Source organism: Monopterus albus, unplaced genomic scaffold (assembly GCF_001952655.1).
Source record: "Monopterus albus unplaced genomic scaffold, M_albus_1.0 scaffold51.1, whole genome shotgun sequence".
NCBI lineage: Eukaryota > Metazoa > Chordata > Actinopteri > Synbranchiformes > Synbranchidae > Monopterus > Monopterus albus.
Window position 1 is genome coordinate 6805679 of NW_018127931.1, and position 19108 is coordinate 6824786.

Consider the following 19108-nt stretch of genomic DNA (forward strand, 5'->3'; position numbering starts at 1 on the left):
AGTTTTGTCATTGTTAATCTAGGAATGGAGTCCATAACTGGCAGGAGAAGTCGATAAAAGGAAAAAAACTTTCCTGTCATATATTTCCATGTTCTGACATCAGTGACATCAGTCAGTCAGGTTTCTGCCCTGCTATTTAAAGGGGATGAGAGGAGCTGGTTTGATTGGACATAACTAAAGCCAGCTCTGACTCCACCTGCTCACAGTGTATTCCTCCCTATAATAATGTATTCCACCTCTCCTCCACAATGTTCCCGGTACCCCCTTGGCGTTGCACAGTAGTGTGCTGCATGTGTTGTCACCAAAATTGCAAAACATTGCTGAACATGCCCATATTCACCTTGTGCCTGGTGTTTAGACATGATGTTAATGCTGCTCCCTCTTACAGGAAAATAGAGCCCTTAGAATCTTCAAATCCAAGCAAAGACATTCCTCAGACTTTACAAAGCTCCTTCAAAACCACAGAAGACATGGTTTTCATAAGATAACGAGTACTATTTCTAATGGGTAAAGTGATTTTAATGTGAAAATTAAGATGTTTTCTATAATGCCTGCTGATGTTGGCTGAAGGACAGTATCCCATACTGAAATGAGTGCATGAACAACAACAGCAAATAAAGTTTCATTTGCTAAGTTATTGATGATGATGTGTCTTGAAGTCTCAACGTTTTCCACTGCATAAAGTACTATGTAAGCAGTCATGTATTGTATCTCTCTGGTCTCCCTCAGACATTGATGAGTGCTCCTTTGAGAGAACCTGTGACCACACCTGCATCAATTACCCTGGCAGCTTTGAGTGCTTGTGCAACAAGGGATACATCCTGTACGGCCTCACTCACTGTGGAGGTGAGAGTCTGCTCAGAATAATCCCACAGCAAGGAGGAAATATATGAAACAGCAAATTACCCTGGGACTGGCTGCTTTGACTCAGCTGATGTGTGTGAGACAGTGGATAAAATGTGTGTATGCATGTGAAAGGGAAATGCTTTTCACAGTGTGAAGGTGAAGGGTCAGTGAGCCTGTGCAGAGTGCTGCTGCTGAAAGCACTCTCACACCTCAGTTCTCCTGAACAACCTCTCCCTGAGTTTGCTGTGTTGGTGTGCCAGCAACTTTGTGTCCATGGAGCATGGTGTGTGTGTGTGTGTGTGTGTGTGTGTGTGTGTGCATGCATGCATGTTCCCAATTTGTGCTGATTGCCTTTACAAGTAGTTCAAATGGTACAGTGTTTTTTGACCAGGATTTCATTGGCTGGCCATGGTGCAGTGCCCTGCACCATCAACAGCATCCACAGGTGGAGTCAGACTCAAGTCATGATCATATTTGATTTGACAGCATCCAAAACAATCAAAGAAAACAACTCAAAGATAATACCAGTGTTGTAGTACTCGCGTCCAGGACCCAAACTATAGTCCAGATCCAAAACAATCAAAGAAAACAACTCAGAGATAATACCAGTGTCGTAGTACTCGTGTCCAGGACCCAGACTGTAGTCCAACTAGACTTGGACTTGAACACTGATGACTCAGACTTGGACTCATCATTGACTGCATTCGGACATGGAAGGTGGAGATGAGGACTCTTTTTTTTAATAGACCATAATAATTTGGCATAAGATACTGATATTAAAACCTGTTTGCCTGCACCATGCTGTACCCAGCACACTTCCATCAAAGTGCATGCTCTGCCTCTCTATTAAAGATTTTTTTATGTTTGTCTATTCTGTCACACACAATAAGTAAACTTCTTTTAAAATGGGATAACCTCAGAAAGTTTTACACTTCACTGGGGAACTAGACAAGGATGCCCACTCTCACCATCTCTATTCACCATTTTCATTGAACATCTAACAGCAGCAATACGTCAGAATAATAGCATCAAAGGAATACAAGATACTAACTCACAACATAAAATAAGACTATGCAGATGATTTACTATTGTATCTACAGGACCCCTACAGTTCACTATGAGAAACTTTCTCCATTATTAATACATTCTCCAGGATTTCTAACTACACAATAAACTGGAATAAATCAATCATATTGCCACTCTCTGAAGATGCCTGGGATTCTGCAGCTCAAGACTGTCCCCTACTGCATCACAGTGGCAACATTAAATATTTAGGCATCAGTATTTCCCCCAGGCTGTCAGAACGTTTTAACATTAACTACACCCCTCTGCTAAAAAAGATAGAAAATGATTTCAAACACTGGTCCAACCTTCCACTGTCACTCATTGGTCAATTTGCTACAGTTAAAATGAAAACCACAAATCAAATTATTATAATTAAATAACCACAAATTAACTCCCGTTTGCAATGCTGCTGACAGCACCAACAGATAAATGGTTCAAATCACTTGATTCTCTAACTTCGCAATTTTACTGGAATAATAAGAAACCCCAAATTTCCCTGTCAACACTCCAGAAGAACAAATCACAAGGTGGCCTAGAAGCACTTTGAGTATTATTTCTTAGCAAATCAATTACAATATTTAGTTCAATGGATTCAGAAGGATAGTTGTAATAGCTCATGGATAGAACTAGAACAAAATCAATGTAAAAGTACTTCATTTGCAGACCTTGCCTTCCTACCATACTCAATTAAGAAAATGAACTATTTCAAAAATATCACAATCTCTGCAACTCTGACAGCCTGGTAGAAAGCAAACAAAACCACTAAATCATCATTAACACTGTGTAGATACACTCCAATTTGTCATAACCCGGACTTTCAACTTCATAATATTCCCATCTACTTTCCAACATGGCAACACAAAGGAATCACTCACCTTCATCACCTATTTGAAAACAACCAGTTTATACCATTTAATACATTAGTCTAGAGGTATGGAGTTGGGAGAGGAAAATTTCTCCAGTACCAACAGTTAAAGTGAATAATTAAATCGAAGGCCATTATAATCAACAACCCCCTGCAACCTTCCATGCTTGCTGAGGAGATAATGAAATTTACAAACTCAAAGAAGATTATATGTAAACTTTGTAAACTAATGTCAAATACAGATAGAACAATAAAAATACCAATGACTAAATGGGAAACGGATCTGTCGCTCCCCCCAGCCCCGACTTCTGGACTGAGATCTGTAATAACATCTTTTCCAGCACTACCAATATAACCGTACAGCTTATATAATACAAGACTATTCACAGGACTCACATCACACAAGGTAAAATATTTAAAATGGGTTTCATTGATACAGATACCTGCTCTCAATGCACTCTGGATTGCGCTGATGATTACTTCCATGCTACTTAGACCTGTCAACCCATTTACTCCCTCTGGATAGTGGTGACAGAGAAACTCTCCACCATCTTAAGCTGTAGAATCCCCCCCATCCCTATCCCCGTCACTCTGCCTGCTTGGTAATGTCACAGAAGTTAACCACCTACCGATTAAATATAAAAACCCACTTCTTATCTTACTATTGCCAAGAAAACAATCTTTCTAAACTGGAAATCTAAAAATTTATTACACATCAACCACTGGACTAACCTTCTGATAGAATATCTATCACACTAGAGAAAATATCATCCATCCATAAGAGTAATATACCAACCTTTACTGACACTTGTAATCCATTTCTAACCTCTTTTAACTTAAACCAGATACCTGAGGCCGAGGCCTCGCACATTCCCATAAACTCCTAAAAATATAACAAGCTGTTTTTTACTTCATTATTGTTACTGTTATTAGTCCTCATTGTCCATGCTACTGTACAAACCAAATTAACTGAGAATATTACCTACCCCCTTTTTTCTCTTCCCTCTCTTTCTAATCATTTACTGATCTGTTAATTTCATTTATTTTTGTTTTATGAATGTGTTTATATGAGTATATATAAGTATGTGAATGCAAAAGTTTATTATTATTGATATTGCTTTATTGCTTTTTTCTTCTTTGTTAGTTTATTGCTACAATTATCAATTTTCTTTCAAACTGTCTTTTCATTCTTTTACATTTATACCCCCTCCATTTTCATAATTTATTTGGTTTTATTCTGTTTTCTCTTAAGTAATGAATATCAGTCTGCATTGAGTTGGGTACACACACACTACACACTTTCACACACACAACCCTCAATTAATAATCCCTTTGCCTCTTTTGTTAATGTCTGTTGTCTCATGTACTATGTTAATGTAAAAAAAAAAAAGACATTTACATTCTGTAAAAAAAAATGGTCAGAGCTGTGTCAGTTATGTTTAATGTAGACCTTGATGACTTGGACTCAGGTAACAGGGACTCAACTGTTCTTTGGTGACTCTGACTTGACTTGGACTCAAGGTTTAGTGACTCAGCTACAACACTGGATAACTCCACTGACTTGTGACTTCACTTGAACTCTTTGACTTGGAATGATTTTTTATCATCCACTAACATCCACTATTTACATGGGGAAGAAAAGATGCTTTGGCGGAGTAGACCAGCAGAGGATACCTGAGGTTAATACATTCAGATGTAAAGACTGTGCTCTCCACAAAAAAACAGAGGTCAATGTGCAAAACTTCAAGTGTGTCACTGTGTCACAGTAACTGTCTATATAACTGTCACTAAACCACTGATATTGTATTTTGTAAAGGCTGCATGATGACACAGTATAAGACTTGGACTTAACCCACAGAGCCCAGATTTAAAACGTTGACTTTGTCCCATCGGTTCAAATGTAAATGTCCAGTATTGTACATCTTCATGTAGCTTAAAATATGTACATGAAATGGGGGGCGTTTGTTGCCCAGGTGTTAGGGTACTAACCATGGACTTCAACAATCCCTGGTACACATCCAGCCAGGGACATGTGTTGCATTTCCATGTAGAATAAATTTCCTGTCCAATAAATGCATAAAGCTGCATAAAAGTTATACAAACAAGAAAAAGGAAAATAATATACATTTAATTTTATTCATTTGGCAGAAAAATGCCTCAGTACTCAATACTTGCAGGTGCATGAAATAACATACATGCATAGAAAATCACTTTTATAAAGAAAGCTAAAGACGTTAAAGAGATAGAGAATATTAAAATATCAAAATAATACATCAGTGAAAGAAAACATACAGTAAAAGTAGACTGAAGGAACCGAAGATGGGAAACAAAAGAACAGAGACACAAAATTCTTAAAATGAACCTATGATTTTCTAAAAAGTGATAAGAGTTCACAAGTTGTGTACATAAAACTACCATGAGAATGGTAACCATCACATGTGCCTATAAACCAGATGTCTTGTCTGCCTTAATCTACTGTATCCCCCCCCTAGAAGGGGGGCATTCATACACACACCAACAATACTGCTGTCTGTGGTTGTGTCTCAGACATAGATGAATGCAGCATCAACAGCGGGAGCTGTGAGTATGGCTGCATAAACACCCAGGGCAGCTACGAGTGTGTGTGTCCACCTGGACAGAAACTCCACTGGAACAAGAAAGACTGCATTGGTAAACACCAACTGTGTGTGTGTGTGTGTGTGTGTGAGAGAGAGAGAGAGTGTTTGGGTTTGCCCACTTTTGGGTTCCTCCATATGTGGCATAATGGAAACCTCTCAACAGGGCTCAACACAAATGCACGTGTGTGTGTGTGTGTCCAGGTGATTGTCATGGTGATGCGACTCTGTGTTCCTCAGAGGCGGTGAAATGTCTGCCCAATGGAAAGCCAGCACCCCGGGCCCAGCTGACCTGTACCAAAAGTGGAGGGGCAGAGATCTGCTCACTGTCCTGCCCCTCCAATGCCCTATTCCTTGCAGGTACATGCACACACATACACAGAGTTGTGTTTCTTTGACTGCAGAACACAATTCAGTGACTTACAATTTTGTTCTTGAGACTTAGACATCATAACAGCTACTTCACTACACCTAACCCTTAACCTAGCCTTAACCTTAACTTAACCTCACCTTAAATTTATACCAAGTTTTCTACCTACAATTTCATGATTTACATTACGAGGACTTGCTTTTTGTCCCTAAATGTAACTGAGTCCCCACAGTGTTATATACATGTACATGTACAAGATTATGTGGTTTTAGCGGAACATGATATTAACCTTTAGTTGTTTGTTAATTTTTCTTTCTTTTTGTTCTGTTTTTATGTTGGTTCATTTATATTTGGGAACCTAATGTTTAGATGAGAACAGGGACCCATATGGCTGCGTTAGATACAGTAGATGTGTCATCTACTGTATTCTTGTCTAGAAGTGGTCTGGATGGAAAGGAACAAATGAGGGACAACAGGATAAACAATTATTTTGGTGGAATTGCTCATTATCTATGTAATTTATAGGCCTATGTTCCCAGCTGACATTAGGTGAGAGGCGGGGTACACCCTGGACAGGTTGCCAGTCTATTACAGGGCTGACATGTAGACAAACAACTACTCACGCTCACACTCACTCCTATGGGCAATTTAGAGTCACCAATCAACCTAAGCCTCATGTGTTTTGACTGTGGGAGGAAGCTGGAATACCAGGAGCAAACCCACGCAGGCACAGGGAGAACATGCAAACTCCACACAGAACAGAACCAGGTTGGCCCAGGCTCAAACCCAGAACCTTCTTGCTGTGAGGCGTCAGCACTAACCACTGCACTGCTGTGCTGCCCTATATATCAAAAGAAAGGAATAAGACTTTATATATTGGGAAAAAACTCAGTACTTAAAGTTAGTGACCCAGCAAATGACATCACTCCAGTTCTGTGAATGGCAATGAAATATATATCAAAATGCATACTTTGCTGCCCCCTGGTGGTGAGAGTTCATAGTCACAGCTTGACATGTTTTATCTTTTATCTCACTGCAACTGACACTTGATGAAGGCTTTTTATTGCTGTATTTGTGCACGTCTTAGGTGGCTCTTCACTGAGACTAATGTGTTTTCTACTCTGCAAGGTTTTCTTGGCTTCCCTTGTCCTAGCACTTTGGCTGGCACCCTTGCCTTTCCTCCTGCAATAGCACTTAGCACACATCTGTAAATCAATTGCATTCTTTGATCACAGTGTTTTTACCATAGCATGGCCCTTGTTCTGTTTAACTTGGCAGTCATTGTGTGAGAATGAGGCATAGTTCTGAGGTATGAAGTGACATATTTGTTTTTCTGTCTTTTTGGAGTGCTTCTTAATTTTAGGTTGAGGGAGCCATGTAAATTCCTGTGGCTGATTGACCTCTGGAGGCGTCATCCCTCATTTCCTACTTGAAATGCCTCTTTGTGTTTAAGTGTGCATGAAGAGAGAAAGACAGGACTCATAGATCTTTCATTTAACCTTTAATTTATCATTTGGGTTTTAAGGTCACATGGCAACTGAGGTTCCTCCGGTTTACTGCCTGGTTTATGACTAGAGAATTATAACGAGGCCATGCAACATTTATACAGTTCTTTTTATTCCTCAGCACTGACTGTTGCTCAGTCCATCACAAGATGAAACAAACATGTTTCCATACACACTTCCACTGCAAAGGTAAAAACTACAGATTCCTGGTTGCAAGAAACTGTACAAAATGCAGCCTCCAGTCCAAAGCTAGCGTTAGCTGACAATTAAATTTGTTAGTCCGCTTTGGTTACTGCTAATGTGACACAAAGCACTAATGTTACACAAATCTTGAATTATTCTGGGATTAAAATGATATTCATTAAATACAAAGGTAAAATCATGACCATCCTATATCGCTAATGTTACCAACACATACACATTAGCTTTAGCTGCTAATGCATCCAGAAGGAAGAATGCCAGATCTGAAATAAATGTGACTCCTTTGGCTAGTTTTAAAAAGCCAAACCCAGGTTGGGTGTTAACCCAGGTTTTTGCTTTTTCTTTGTTCCACTTTTTTTTTTGGAAAAGAACATGACCTTTTTTGTTCTGACTTTTAGCTACCAAGAGCTCCTCGATGACTGGCTGTTCAAAATGACTATTCACAGTTCAAAAAACACTTCTTAGAAAGGCGGGGCTATTTTATGGGCCATATCTTGAAACACAAAGTACAGAAGCTAGAATAATAACAAAAGAGCTGTAGGCAGCAGACTGTCATGGAGGAGACAGGACAGCAGACAGACATCATGTCCTATCCCATTTTCACTTGATTTATCAGACAATGTGTAAAATCTTTGTTAATGGACCTTTATTAACCTTTCATCACTATGTCTAATAGCAGTAGTCTAAAAGTATGTGCAATGTATGTGGATTTCTTACAGATTCAGAGAACAGCTACACTCTGAGTTGCGGAGTGCCAGTTCAGCCTGGTAAAGCTCCTCAGAAGAGGAATGCCACAGCTGCCTTACCCACCTGTGCTGGTACAGTAGGCCAACTGTGATGGGAAATGTAGTTTTCAGGGAGAGATTTACTGCGAAAATAGCATCAAACTATTTTGCACTGCAGTTGTCACAGAGTTTGCAGTTGTCATCTACAAAGATTCAGCACCTACTTTTTATGACAGCGGTTTATTGCACAGTCAGCTCCTGCACTGATCCAGATTACTGATTAGGTGTGCACTGTCAGTGAAGGAGAGCTCAAAGCATAAAGAAGCACTGGGATTTCTATTTCATCAATAAGCTCTAAAAAAATATTACTATAGTGATACTGACTGCAAAATAATTGCTAAAGAGCATGCTCAGAAACATTTATGTGAATCTCTGACCAGGCAGTTTGTTCTTATACTCTCCAGATAAAAAAAGTACAAATTAGATCAGAGACCAATCCATTTCCCATTCTGTTCCTGGTTACCTCCTGCAGTGCTTGCAGGTGAAAAGTTAGTAAGGGATCATTGCCTTGTCCAAACTGTTGAGGAAGCTTTGCAGACAGAAATGGAATTGGGTGGATAGTATCAACATCCATTATGTGTCTCACAGCCCTGCTATCAGTTAAAACAGGCGGGTGGTGACACTGGAGTTGTGAAAGACGGAGCTGTGCATTATTTAACAATAAATAAAGGCCCAAATCAGATATACCTGTAGGCGCTACCTGTGACTTGTTTAATTGTCTTCTGCTCGGTTTCTACTGTGTGAAGACATGCTGGTGCCACCCATCAAACAGAAGGCCAGGTTTAAGATTAAAGATGCCAAGTGTCACCTGAGGCCCCGCAACAAAGAGAAACACAGAGATTCATCCAGGCAGAACCTGCAAGGTAAAGAAGTCCTGTCAAAAAGTGTTGTACTGATCTGCAAAGTCTCATCTCAGTCTGCCGGAAGCTTCCTTTTCCTCACTGCAACTTATAATCTATATTTGAACTAACAAATGAAAAATGACACTGACAACACATGATAACATTCCATTAGCTTTTGTCTCATGAGACTGTTTCTCCCTATTCATTCTTCACTTCTGTTTTTTTCACCTGGAAGGAGGCCAGTTCCCCTGCACCGACGACTGCCAGGTAACATTCGTCAACCTCAAGTGCGACTCATCAAAGAAGCGCAGACGAGGACGTAAATCTCCTTCAAAAGAGGTTTCCCACATCACAGCTGAGTTTGAAATGGAAATGAAGGAGGTGGAAGCCTCAGGTGTAATATTCTTTTCTTACCTGTCTCATCTAAATCCACTAAGAGACAAACAGATGTACAGGAGGTTACTGACATGCGGATGCTGTATATTTGATAAAAGGATATGAAGTTATACCATATATGGTATAGAAACTGACAAAATTTTCTCCTCAGACTCCTGTAATGTGCACTGTGTGCGAGAGAAGATGAAGCAGAAGCTACTGAGCACCATGAGGACGCTCAGGAAATCCATCAACAAACAGCAGTTCTACATCCATTTCTCTGGGACAGAGTATGAGGTGGCTCAGAAACCATCCAAGGTGCCGGAGGGTGCTGAGGCCTGCAGCACTGGACAAGTCCTACGAGACGGAAAGTGTGGTAAGTCTGGAGTTTAACTACTTGTCACCTAGTGTCATGGTATTGCTGCCCTGTCATAATGACAAAGATCAATAGGAACCACAGGAAATACTCACCAGTGCCTTCACTTTCAGTGAGCTGCGGTGTGGGGACGTTCTACAGTGGGGAGCAGGAACAGTGTGTCCAGTGTCCACCCGGTACATACCAGGACATGGTGGGTCAGCTGTCTTGTGAGCCATGTCCTAGCACTGAAGGACAGGGTATCAGTGGAGCCAAGAATTTGTCTCAGTGTGGAGGTAATTCACCTTCATTACACCAACTGCAGCCATCCTCCACTGAATGAACTGTTGTATTAATCATATTAAAACACATGAGCTGCTTCATTCCAAGTTTGGAGGAAGGTTTTACAGCCTGTTAGACATTTTAATGTCCTTGGTGCAATAGTTGCACAGTGAAAAAGTCTTCATTACATTGACCTGCAAATCCAGTATTCATGTAATGGACAGCACCACCTTGTGGGTATTAAAGCAATATTCACAAGAGAGCACCGGAGACCAGTGTTAATGTACTGAGAGCTGCGATTAGATGTTTAGTGACTGATCCTACACTGAAATGCATTCGCACATTGCGTAACTCATCCAGAACTTGAAACAGTTTCAAGAGAAAAAAATCGAAATAAGACAAGTGATTTTCTTCTGCCTGTCCCTCAGCTCAATGCCCAGCAGGTTATTTTTCTACAGACGGGTTTCGTCCATGCCAGCCCTGTGCACTGGGCTTCTATCAGCCTGAACCAGGCCGGGTCCTCTGCTTCCCCTGTGGAGGAGGCCTCATGACCAAATATGAAGGATCAGTCTCTTTCAGGGACTGTGAGGCCAAAGGTAAAGTTTGGTGTCTATCTGTGTATGTCAGACAGTGTTCATCTGCGTACTTCTACCGCATATCCGTTTATACAGTTTAATTGCACCATCTACACTGTGGCATTTATTAGCACAGCAAAAATGATAGACATTGATTTGAGACAGATATCAAGCAGGCCTTTATCTCCAGTGTGGATGGAAATTTGATGAGCCTGCATTAAACTCACTATACCACTGTATGGTTTCATTAAAACCTGCAATAACTCAGCCAGCACATAATCATTCATTTTGATTTATTCTATTGTTGTTTTCAAATAATGACGGCACCATATGATAAAATAGGATATAAAATAGTTCTGATGACAGTTTGTGCAAACATTCTGGGCCCCAGATGATGAATGCTACTGGCTTTGGTGAACCCCCAACTTTTCTTCTAGATCAACCATGAGGTTCATATTTGTGTTTTATTAAAATGTATTTTCAATTATAGGACAGATTCCCAGGAAATGATGTCCTTTTGGCACTTTCTCCTCTTTAATTTCAGTTTTTCTACTTCGAACCTGCATATGTTAAGTCTGGCATCCGCTGTGACACTTTTTTATACATGACATTCATTCATATTCAGATCAGGATGATGAGAACAGTGAGGTGAGAAGAAAGCTGAGTTGTGGCCAGTTACAGATAGTGTGGGTAGGGGTGGGCTATGAGTGGACAGAGGAAAGGGGGTAGAGAATGGCAAAATGTGGCAATTAGAAACATGAAGGGTGATACAACTGAGGTCTGTAGCAGAGTAGTACTGGGTGAAGACAAGGTGTAGCTAGTTGCCAGCCTTGTGAGTGGGAGAAAAGGGGTATAGAAGCAGCTCAAAAGAACAGTGGGTAACACTTTATGTAAGGCAACATGAATTATCATGAATTCATGCATTTACTACCTGTTGAATTATCAGGACCAGAAGAAACTGTATCTCATGCATGCCTTAATGCAAAAGTAATACATCAATTAATGCAACAACTAAGGCGTTTCAGTAAATATGAGTTCTGAGTTATTAAAAGTGTTGCCAAAGAGTGCACAGTAAGAAGAAATTCAGATGTCTTTTACTGGATATTGAAGTTTCTGGGTAGAATGAGTTAAGAGCCTTCATCTGTATCTAACTCCTCATAGACCTGGCCAAGGGGGTCATCACAAGTTTCAGTGTTAAAGAACAGGGTTTGGGATTTTTAAAGTTGGTCTAAAAACACTATTAATGTATCCATATGTACTGTATATGAGAATAGTTCTTAGTTGTAACTTTTTCTAATCCCAACACCAAGCAAAGCCCTTGTTCTGTGCAAAAAAGTTCATCTGTGGGTCAACTGAAGCTTCACTAACATGTATTTCTATAAAGCTGAGTCAAAGGATGTCACTGTAGCCTACAAACCCCTATTTCCAGAGAAGTTGGGACATTTTCCAAAATGCAATTAAAACTACAATCTGTGCTTGAATTGAAGGTACAAAGAAAAGTTGTTCGGTGTTTCATGAGAGAATTGTCAATCAGTTCAAAAATAAATTCTCTGTATTAAGTTATTCTGAAGAAAAAGAAGGTCAGCTACAAATTGAAACTCTTGTGTAGTATGATTTTAAATATTTTTATTTAAACAATAAACTGATGAAGTTTAATGCTTAAAGCATTGTTTACAGTTGGTTACAATTGCACAAAAAATGTTGGATATTGCCAACATGGCATGAAAACCACCTGGCCTGAACATGTAACACTGGATATATGAACATCTGAACCTTCACTCAGTTCCGTTAAAAGAACCAAACGTGCTCTTTCTGTTTTCCTTACAAGAGACAAACTGATTAGCAATCATTTTTCTGTTCATTTGCTGTGATTGCCTGTAAGAGCTGTCACTCAGACTAACTTAACCTTTGTGTTTGCATTGGCTCCTTTGTGGGTGTGTAGGGTTGTTCATATTCTTTCGCTGACGTCATTTTGTATACATTGGCTATTTATTTTCATTACGTCTCACCAAAAAGTGTGGGAGATGAAATGTGTGTTTAGAAAAAGTGTAGGTGTTGCATCCCCCACATCCCCCACGGCTGCAACGCGCATGACAGTACATAATATTATTAAAAAATTCAGAGAATCTTTAGAAAAATCAATGCATAGAGGCCAAGGGCAAAAACCACTGCGGAATGTGCGTGACCTTCAAACCTTCAGGAGGTGCTGCACGAGAAACCGTCCAAATGGGCTTGGGAGGATTTTGGAAAACCATTGTCATTTACTGTAACACAGTCTGCTGGTGGTAAACATGCCTCTGTCCCAACTTTTTTGAAGTGTGTTGCAGGTATTACATTCTAAATGTGTTAGTATTTACAAAATGCAGTTAAGTTGGTCAGTAAAAACAATGGGAAGCTTTTATTTGTACTTTTGTCAGTTATATATAACAAAGCACAGATTTTAGTTTTTATTGCATTTTGGAAAATGTCCCAACTTTTCTGGAAATGGGGTTTATAGGTGAACTGCTTACTGCAATCAGTACAACAACTCTGTCAGCTTTGCCAATGGTGTATTTGTTCTGACTGATATTGTCCATAGCTTGGTCCTGTCAGTTTATCTCAGGGGAAATCTGGCAAATGCAGATGAGGGAGGAATAAACGGGAGAAAAGGCTGAAGTGACTCTGAGATGTCACACATGCACAAATATAATCCAGAGACAGATTTAGAGCTGGTTTTACTGGTGTTCAAAAATACTGCAGCTATCAAATCTGCATAGTATAAATTCATTTGTAAGTTAGCTCCAAGTACAACCTGAGAAGTAAACACAGGCTAACACCAATAAACCTATTCGAACATATCCTTTTGCCACAGCTAGTGAAGGAACTACTATTCTAGGAAACAAAAGAGGGATTTTTTTTCTTAAACACAATGTACCTTTGAAAGACAGTAGCTCAAATTAGCTTAGTGGGACTGCTGAAGTTTCCTTTGAGCCTCAGACAAATTTTGGAGTGCAACAAGGAGTATGTATTTTGTAGATGGCCTGCTATATATGTGTTTATCTACATTCAGTTTATGCTGTGTGAACACTGACTCCTTCCTGTCCCTCTTCAGTGCACTGTGCTCCTGGACATTACTACAACTCCAGTACACACCGCTGTATCCGTTGCCCAGCAGGAACGTACCAGTCTGAGTTTGGGCAGAACTACTGCATCACCTGCCCTGGCAACACCACTACTGACTTTGATGGTGCCACCAATGTCTCCCACTGCAAAAGTAAAGCTGCTTACTTTTTATAATTACATGTACTGCTTTTGTATTTAACAGAGATCCTTATCTAGAGTGGCTAATAATGAGTTCCACAAGGAAACTGGCTTCAGAGATAGTGGTAGTTTTTTCAGCCATTGGTGTGGTCGCACTGAACTGTGTTATAGTGTGAAGACTTTCTTTTATTCTGTCCTCAGACCAGCAGTGTGGAGGTGAGATTGGAGAGTATACAGGCTACATTGAGTCTCCTAACTACCCTGGAGATTACCCATCCAATGTGGACTGTGTCTGGACTATCAACCCACCACACAAGAGGCGAATCCTTATCGTGGTACCAGAGATCTTCCTCCCCATCGAGGATGAGTGTGGAGACGTGTTGGTCATGAGGAAGAGTGGTAAAGAGAATTTTTTATTTCAAATTCATGTTCTTGTTTGTTTGTTTTTTATTCCAGTTTATTGACACTGAACCAATGAGACAGATTTTTGGTCTGTATGATGATAGTATGCATATTTAAAGTAACTTATTACAGCATTTCTCACAATACAAAGCCAATTCATTAATTAAAATACTAATGTATGAATATTTATGGCTATTGCTAGGCAACAAAGTTGGTAGTTATTATTGCTTGACTAAAGGTAAATGGAGAACAGTGTACTGTACCCTAACTCATTAAGTTTTGCTTGAACATGAACCTTTGTCTGTACATCAGTGAGACATTTCCTATGGGTGAGATCTCTTTGAGAGTGGCAAGAGTGGCACTAATGTTAGTTTTTATCCATTTCCAGGTTATATTATGTTATGACACCTTCTGAACTGTACCACAGTTTGACTTTAATGTCATTTTGGAATGTTTTACAAAATGATCTTAATTCAAAGTTAAATTTGATGTTTTTGACCCCATCAAATGGTTTTCATCAGCAGAAGGAGTTGGTATGACAACTGTTTTGTTGAAAATTATGATTTGACAAAAGCTCAAACCAGATGTGATAATCATATTGTTGCAGAATGTTGTGGTAGCCATAATGGTTAAGTGTGTCTTGAATTCTGAATAAATCACCAACAGTGCCACCAGAAAAGCACCCCACAACATCACACCTCCTTCATGCTTCATGGTGGGAACCACCCATGCAGATACCATCCATTCACCTCCTCTGTGTTGCACAACGGCACAGCATTTGGAACAAAAAAGTATCCAATTTGGACCCATCAGTACAAATTCCCACTGATGTAAAGTCCATTCTTTGTGTTTCTTGCCCCAAGCAATTCTCTTATTGGTCTCCCTCAGTAGTGGTTTCTTTGCAGCAATTTGACCAAGCAAGCCCGATTCATGCAGCCACGCCTTGAAATGTTGCTTAGGCAGCAACGTCAATTGCAGATGAGTTTCCAGAATACACTGTACTGATGCAGAGGGAGACTGAAACTTTTAAGCACAGCAGTAAGATGGGATCAAAACCAGGTTTTGACAAATGCTTGGCAGCTGCCCAAGTAACAGACTGATAGGTTCTCTCTTTTGCCTGCTTTAAGGCTACTAGGGGTCATCTCCCAGTCATCTTTCTCACCTCTGCCTGTATCACAAACTTTCACAACATAACACAACTGTTGCACACATGCAGGTAGGGGGCAAACAGGTGTTTACATTCTGAGTTTCTACTTTCCAAAATTTGCAGAAAGTCAGCAGAGGTGTCATTGAAATTCTGTGGGTGCAGATTCCGTCTGGGGCTGGCAATGAGGATTGACAGGAAGATGGATATTCAGGTGCTAGAATATGGTGTTGGTGAGCTGCTGGATTGCTGACTTTAGAGCCAGCTGATCAGATGGAGGGTTGGAAGTGGATCTTTTGTGCTTTCAGGTTAAGAAAGTGGAGATGACTTTTTTGTATACTTACTGATTCTGGCTGGAGTTGGAGCACATCCTAAGCAGGAGCTAAGGTTTTTAAATGTATTGTTCTTCAGTTACTCACAACTCCAAGGAAGCTATGGTCAGCATGTATTACAGTCAAATTTTATTATTCTTCCACTGCTCAGCCTTCTACTTCTGGCATTTTGTCCTTACACCTAGCTTTTTCAACCTAGCATAGCAGTATCAAGAGAACCTGAATCTGACAGTTAAAACTGGACTTTTCACATTAACATGGGGAGATTACCATACAATTTGGAATTGACTTTTTGGAGCTTGCTGTGGAACTTCTATGCTGCCATTTGCATGCATTTACTAATGTGAAGCTCCCTATGTGAGAGCAACCTAGGGTAGCTTTTTTAAGGGAGTGAGATCCTTCAGAGGACATGATCTATGTCCAGTCGCAAACATATTCTAGAGCAGTTTGTGGTGGGAACGTAATGTAACCTTTAATATAATTCAACTACAGAGCAGACTAAGTCTGAGCTAACTGGCTCCCATAGATAGGTGCACTATGCATGCTGGGAATCACAGTGAAATCTACAGTAGCTATCAGTTAGCCAGAGAATTAATCAAGGCCTGATATGAACTACCAAATAAAGTGCATTGCATTATTGATATTTGCCTTTTGCCCACATTACTTGATAAAAAAAAACACTGAATGGTGTTCATTCAGCAGCTGATGGAGAGTTGACTGATCTACTGAACAGTGTCATGTTAGTAAAACAACTAATGCAAGAGTACATAAAGGTGGGAGTGTCACAAAATCAGGCTTGAGCTCAAAAGTATGACTCAGGACCAGAGAATACAGTTCCACTAGTTTACCCTTACTGACTTTGGTCAGTTGGGTAAAAGCAAATTCACAGACATAGTGAGACTAACAGATGCTGGATAGTAAGAGGCAAACAGTTCAAGCAAAGGTTCAATGGGGGGGGGGCAGAGACAAAGTCCAAAATCCAGGCAAGGGTCAGTGTCTCAACAAGCAGCAAACAAGACATGGAAAACTGCTGGAATCCTATAGCACAGAAACACTTTAGACAATCTGGCAAAGGATGAGTGAGAGTAGTCCAGTAAATATGTATGATTGGTGGAGGACCTGGAGGTGAGCTGGAAAGGAGAGGGCCTGTCAGGTAACTGATCTGTTGGGAAGCAGGGTTACTGCAGGTGATTAGACCTGGAATGACAGTGAAATTAGTTTGAACGGAAGTATATAAAGTCAACAAATGACACATGAAATGTGACATTGAGATGCTGTGTTTCAAATGCAAGCATTAATGCAGACTATTTTTCTAGTTTTCTTTTCTTACTCCCAGACACATATAACCAGTGATCAGAGTGGATGTTCTCTTGTGGCATTTAGTGAAACATTTGGTTCACTTGAATATTTTTCTGTGTGAAATGCAGTGATACAAAACAGATCAAAAGAACTAAAACTCCCTTATAATCCTAGAACAGGGGTTTTCAACTAATTGAACCCCAGGGACCACCATTCTGACTGGTTGGCACTATTGAGTTTAACTGAAAAAGTCTGACTAAGACATTCTGAAGTTTATATATTTACCTCAATTTGCATGTTCATAAACAATAAGTAATACATGGAAATGAGTAAAAAAAATTGCCCCAGTGCAACTACATTACTGATTAATCAGGGGCCACCTGCATTGCTTCTGGGGACCACCAGGGGGCTGCAGACCACAGGTTGAAAACCTAGAAAACATTAAGGGTGTGAAAGAGTACCATTCCAACATGTGTATGCTCCTCCTCCAGCCCTGCCCACCTCCATTACCACCTATGAGACGTGTCAGACCTATGAGCGGCCCATTGCTTTCACTTCTCGTTCTCGCAAACTATGGATCCAGTTTAAGTCCAATGAGGGTAACAGTGGCAAAGGCTTCCAAGTTCCATATGTTACCTATGATGGTGAGCAAAAATTACTGTTCCTTTTTACCTTCGCTCAACAAGACTCATATAACACCTGCTTACCACAGTTTTATTTTTGATTTTATTTTTACTGTTTTATGTGTTGTCACCTCATAATTTAACCATATGGTGTTACAGAGGACTACCAGCAGCTGATAGAGGACATAGTGCGAGATGGCAGGCTTTATGCCTCTGAGAACCACCAGGAGATATTGAAGGTATTGAAGATGTTTGTGTTGTCCTTTGTATTTAATTCTTGGGGACCGGTATTTTATTTTGAAAGGTTCTTGTACTTTCAAACACAGAAAATAAAGGTTGAAAAAAAGCCTTACCTCATCTGAGTGGTCCAGTGGGATGACCCAACACATTCTCATCCCAGTGTGTCAAATACTGACACTTTGTCAAGTACCCTTTGTAGTCTCATACTGATGCTACAGGGTAGCATCAGTATGTCACATGCAGGATTTTCAATAGCTTGCAATGTTAATCCTCCTGTTATGTTGCGGGTCAAATTGACCCACGAACATAGGGAACCCTCCTGTTATGTTCATTTCTCAGGTGATGCCTGCTCAGCAGTTATGTTCGTGGGTCAATTTGACCTGCAACATAACAGGAGGGTTAACTCATCACTATGAGACACCAAAGTTACTTGACAGAACATCAGTAAACAGCTTGGCTTTACGCAAGAAAAAGAGGATTTTAATATACTATTTCACTGTAAATGATTGATCCCGCTGCTCTGGGCATCAACTATTGATGTGAATGAGTTAACAGTTTTCTTTATTGCATACCCTGCATCTCATGCAGAGACCAAAGGTACCATTTAGTGTATGTATGAGACACAAAATGTACTTGAAAAACCATCAATAGTTGATGTCCTGGAAATGATAAAGGGCTGGATGACCTTTGTATTTTTCTTATAGGACAAGAAGCTGATTAAAGCCCTGTTTGATGTGCTGGCCCACCCCCAGAACTACTTCAGGTATTCAGTACAAGAGTCCAAAGAGATGTTCCCTCGCTCTTTCATCAAGCTGCTGCGCTCCAAAGTCACCAGGTTCCTAAGGCCGTACAAATAGACAGGGCCTCTCCACTGTCCTGTTAAATACCCCATCATTCTGCATCATTCCAAATCCAGCACCCCCCCTGGGGTTTTTATGAGTGGCCGTCTTTATTTCCTGTATTTGTCCTAATCTTATTTGTCACATAATGTCTTTTCTCATCTTTGAGACCTTTAACTAGTAGTACATGATTAACTGACACCCCTTCCTCCACATAGTGCAGCTTTTTCTATAAGGTTTGACCGATATGTTCTTCAAGGCCATTAATAATAGTTTTATAATTGTATTGTTATTATTATTATTATTAT

At 40.1% G+C, this 19108-nt stretch overlaps 1 protein-coding gene across 6 annotated transcripts in view; it reads left to right on the plus strand.

The window, feature by feature from the left end:
* Window positions 1-19053, plus strand: part of scube1 (signal peptide, CUB domain, EGF-like 1) — a 114193-nt gene extending 95140 nt beyond the window's left edge. For 3 of the 6 annotated variants that reach the window (XM_020601239.1, XM_020601242.1, XM_020601244.1), the window contains 14 exons: window positions 730-846; window positions 5324-5446; window positions 5596-5751; window positions 8187-8285; window positions 8999-9115; window positions 9330-9488; window positions 9642-9845; window positions 9959-10120; window positions 10535-10702; window positions 13773-13934; window positions 14123-14320; window positions 17590-17742; window positions 17881-17960; window positions 18666-19053. In XM_020601239.1, coding sequence (XP_020456895.1) covers window positions 730-846; window positions 5324-5446; window positions 5596-5751; window positions 8187-8285; window positions 8999-9115; window positions 9330-9488; window positions 9642-9845; window positions 9959-10120; window positions 10535-10702; window positions 13773-13934; window positions 14123-14320; window positions 17590-17742; window positions 17881-17960; window positions 18666-18818 — 2051 coding nt within the window. In that variant the 3' untranslated portion in view covers window positions 18819-19053. The remainder of the gene's footprint in view (window positions 1-729; window positions 847-5323; window positions 5447-5595; window positions 5752-8186; window positions 8286-8998; window positions 9116-9329; window positions 9489-9641; window positions 9846-9958; window positions 10121-10534; window positions 10703-13772; window positions 13935-14122; window positions 14321-17589; window positions 17743-17880; window positions 17961-18665) is intronic. The other 3 variants (XM_020601240.1, XM_020601243.1, XM_020601241.1) reach the window with 2 other exon arrangements.
* The last annotated feature ends 55 nt before the right edge of the window (window positions 19054-19108 follow it).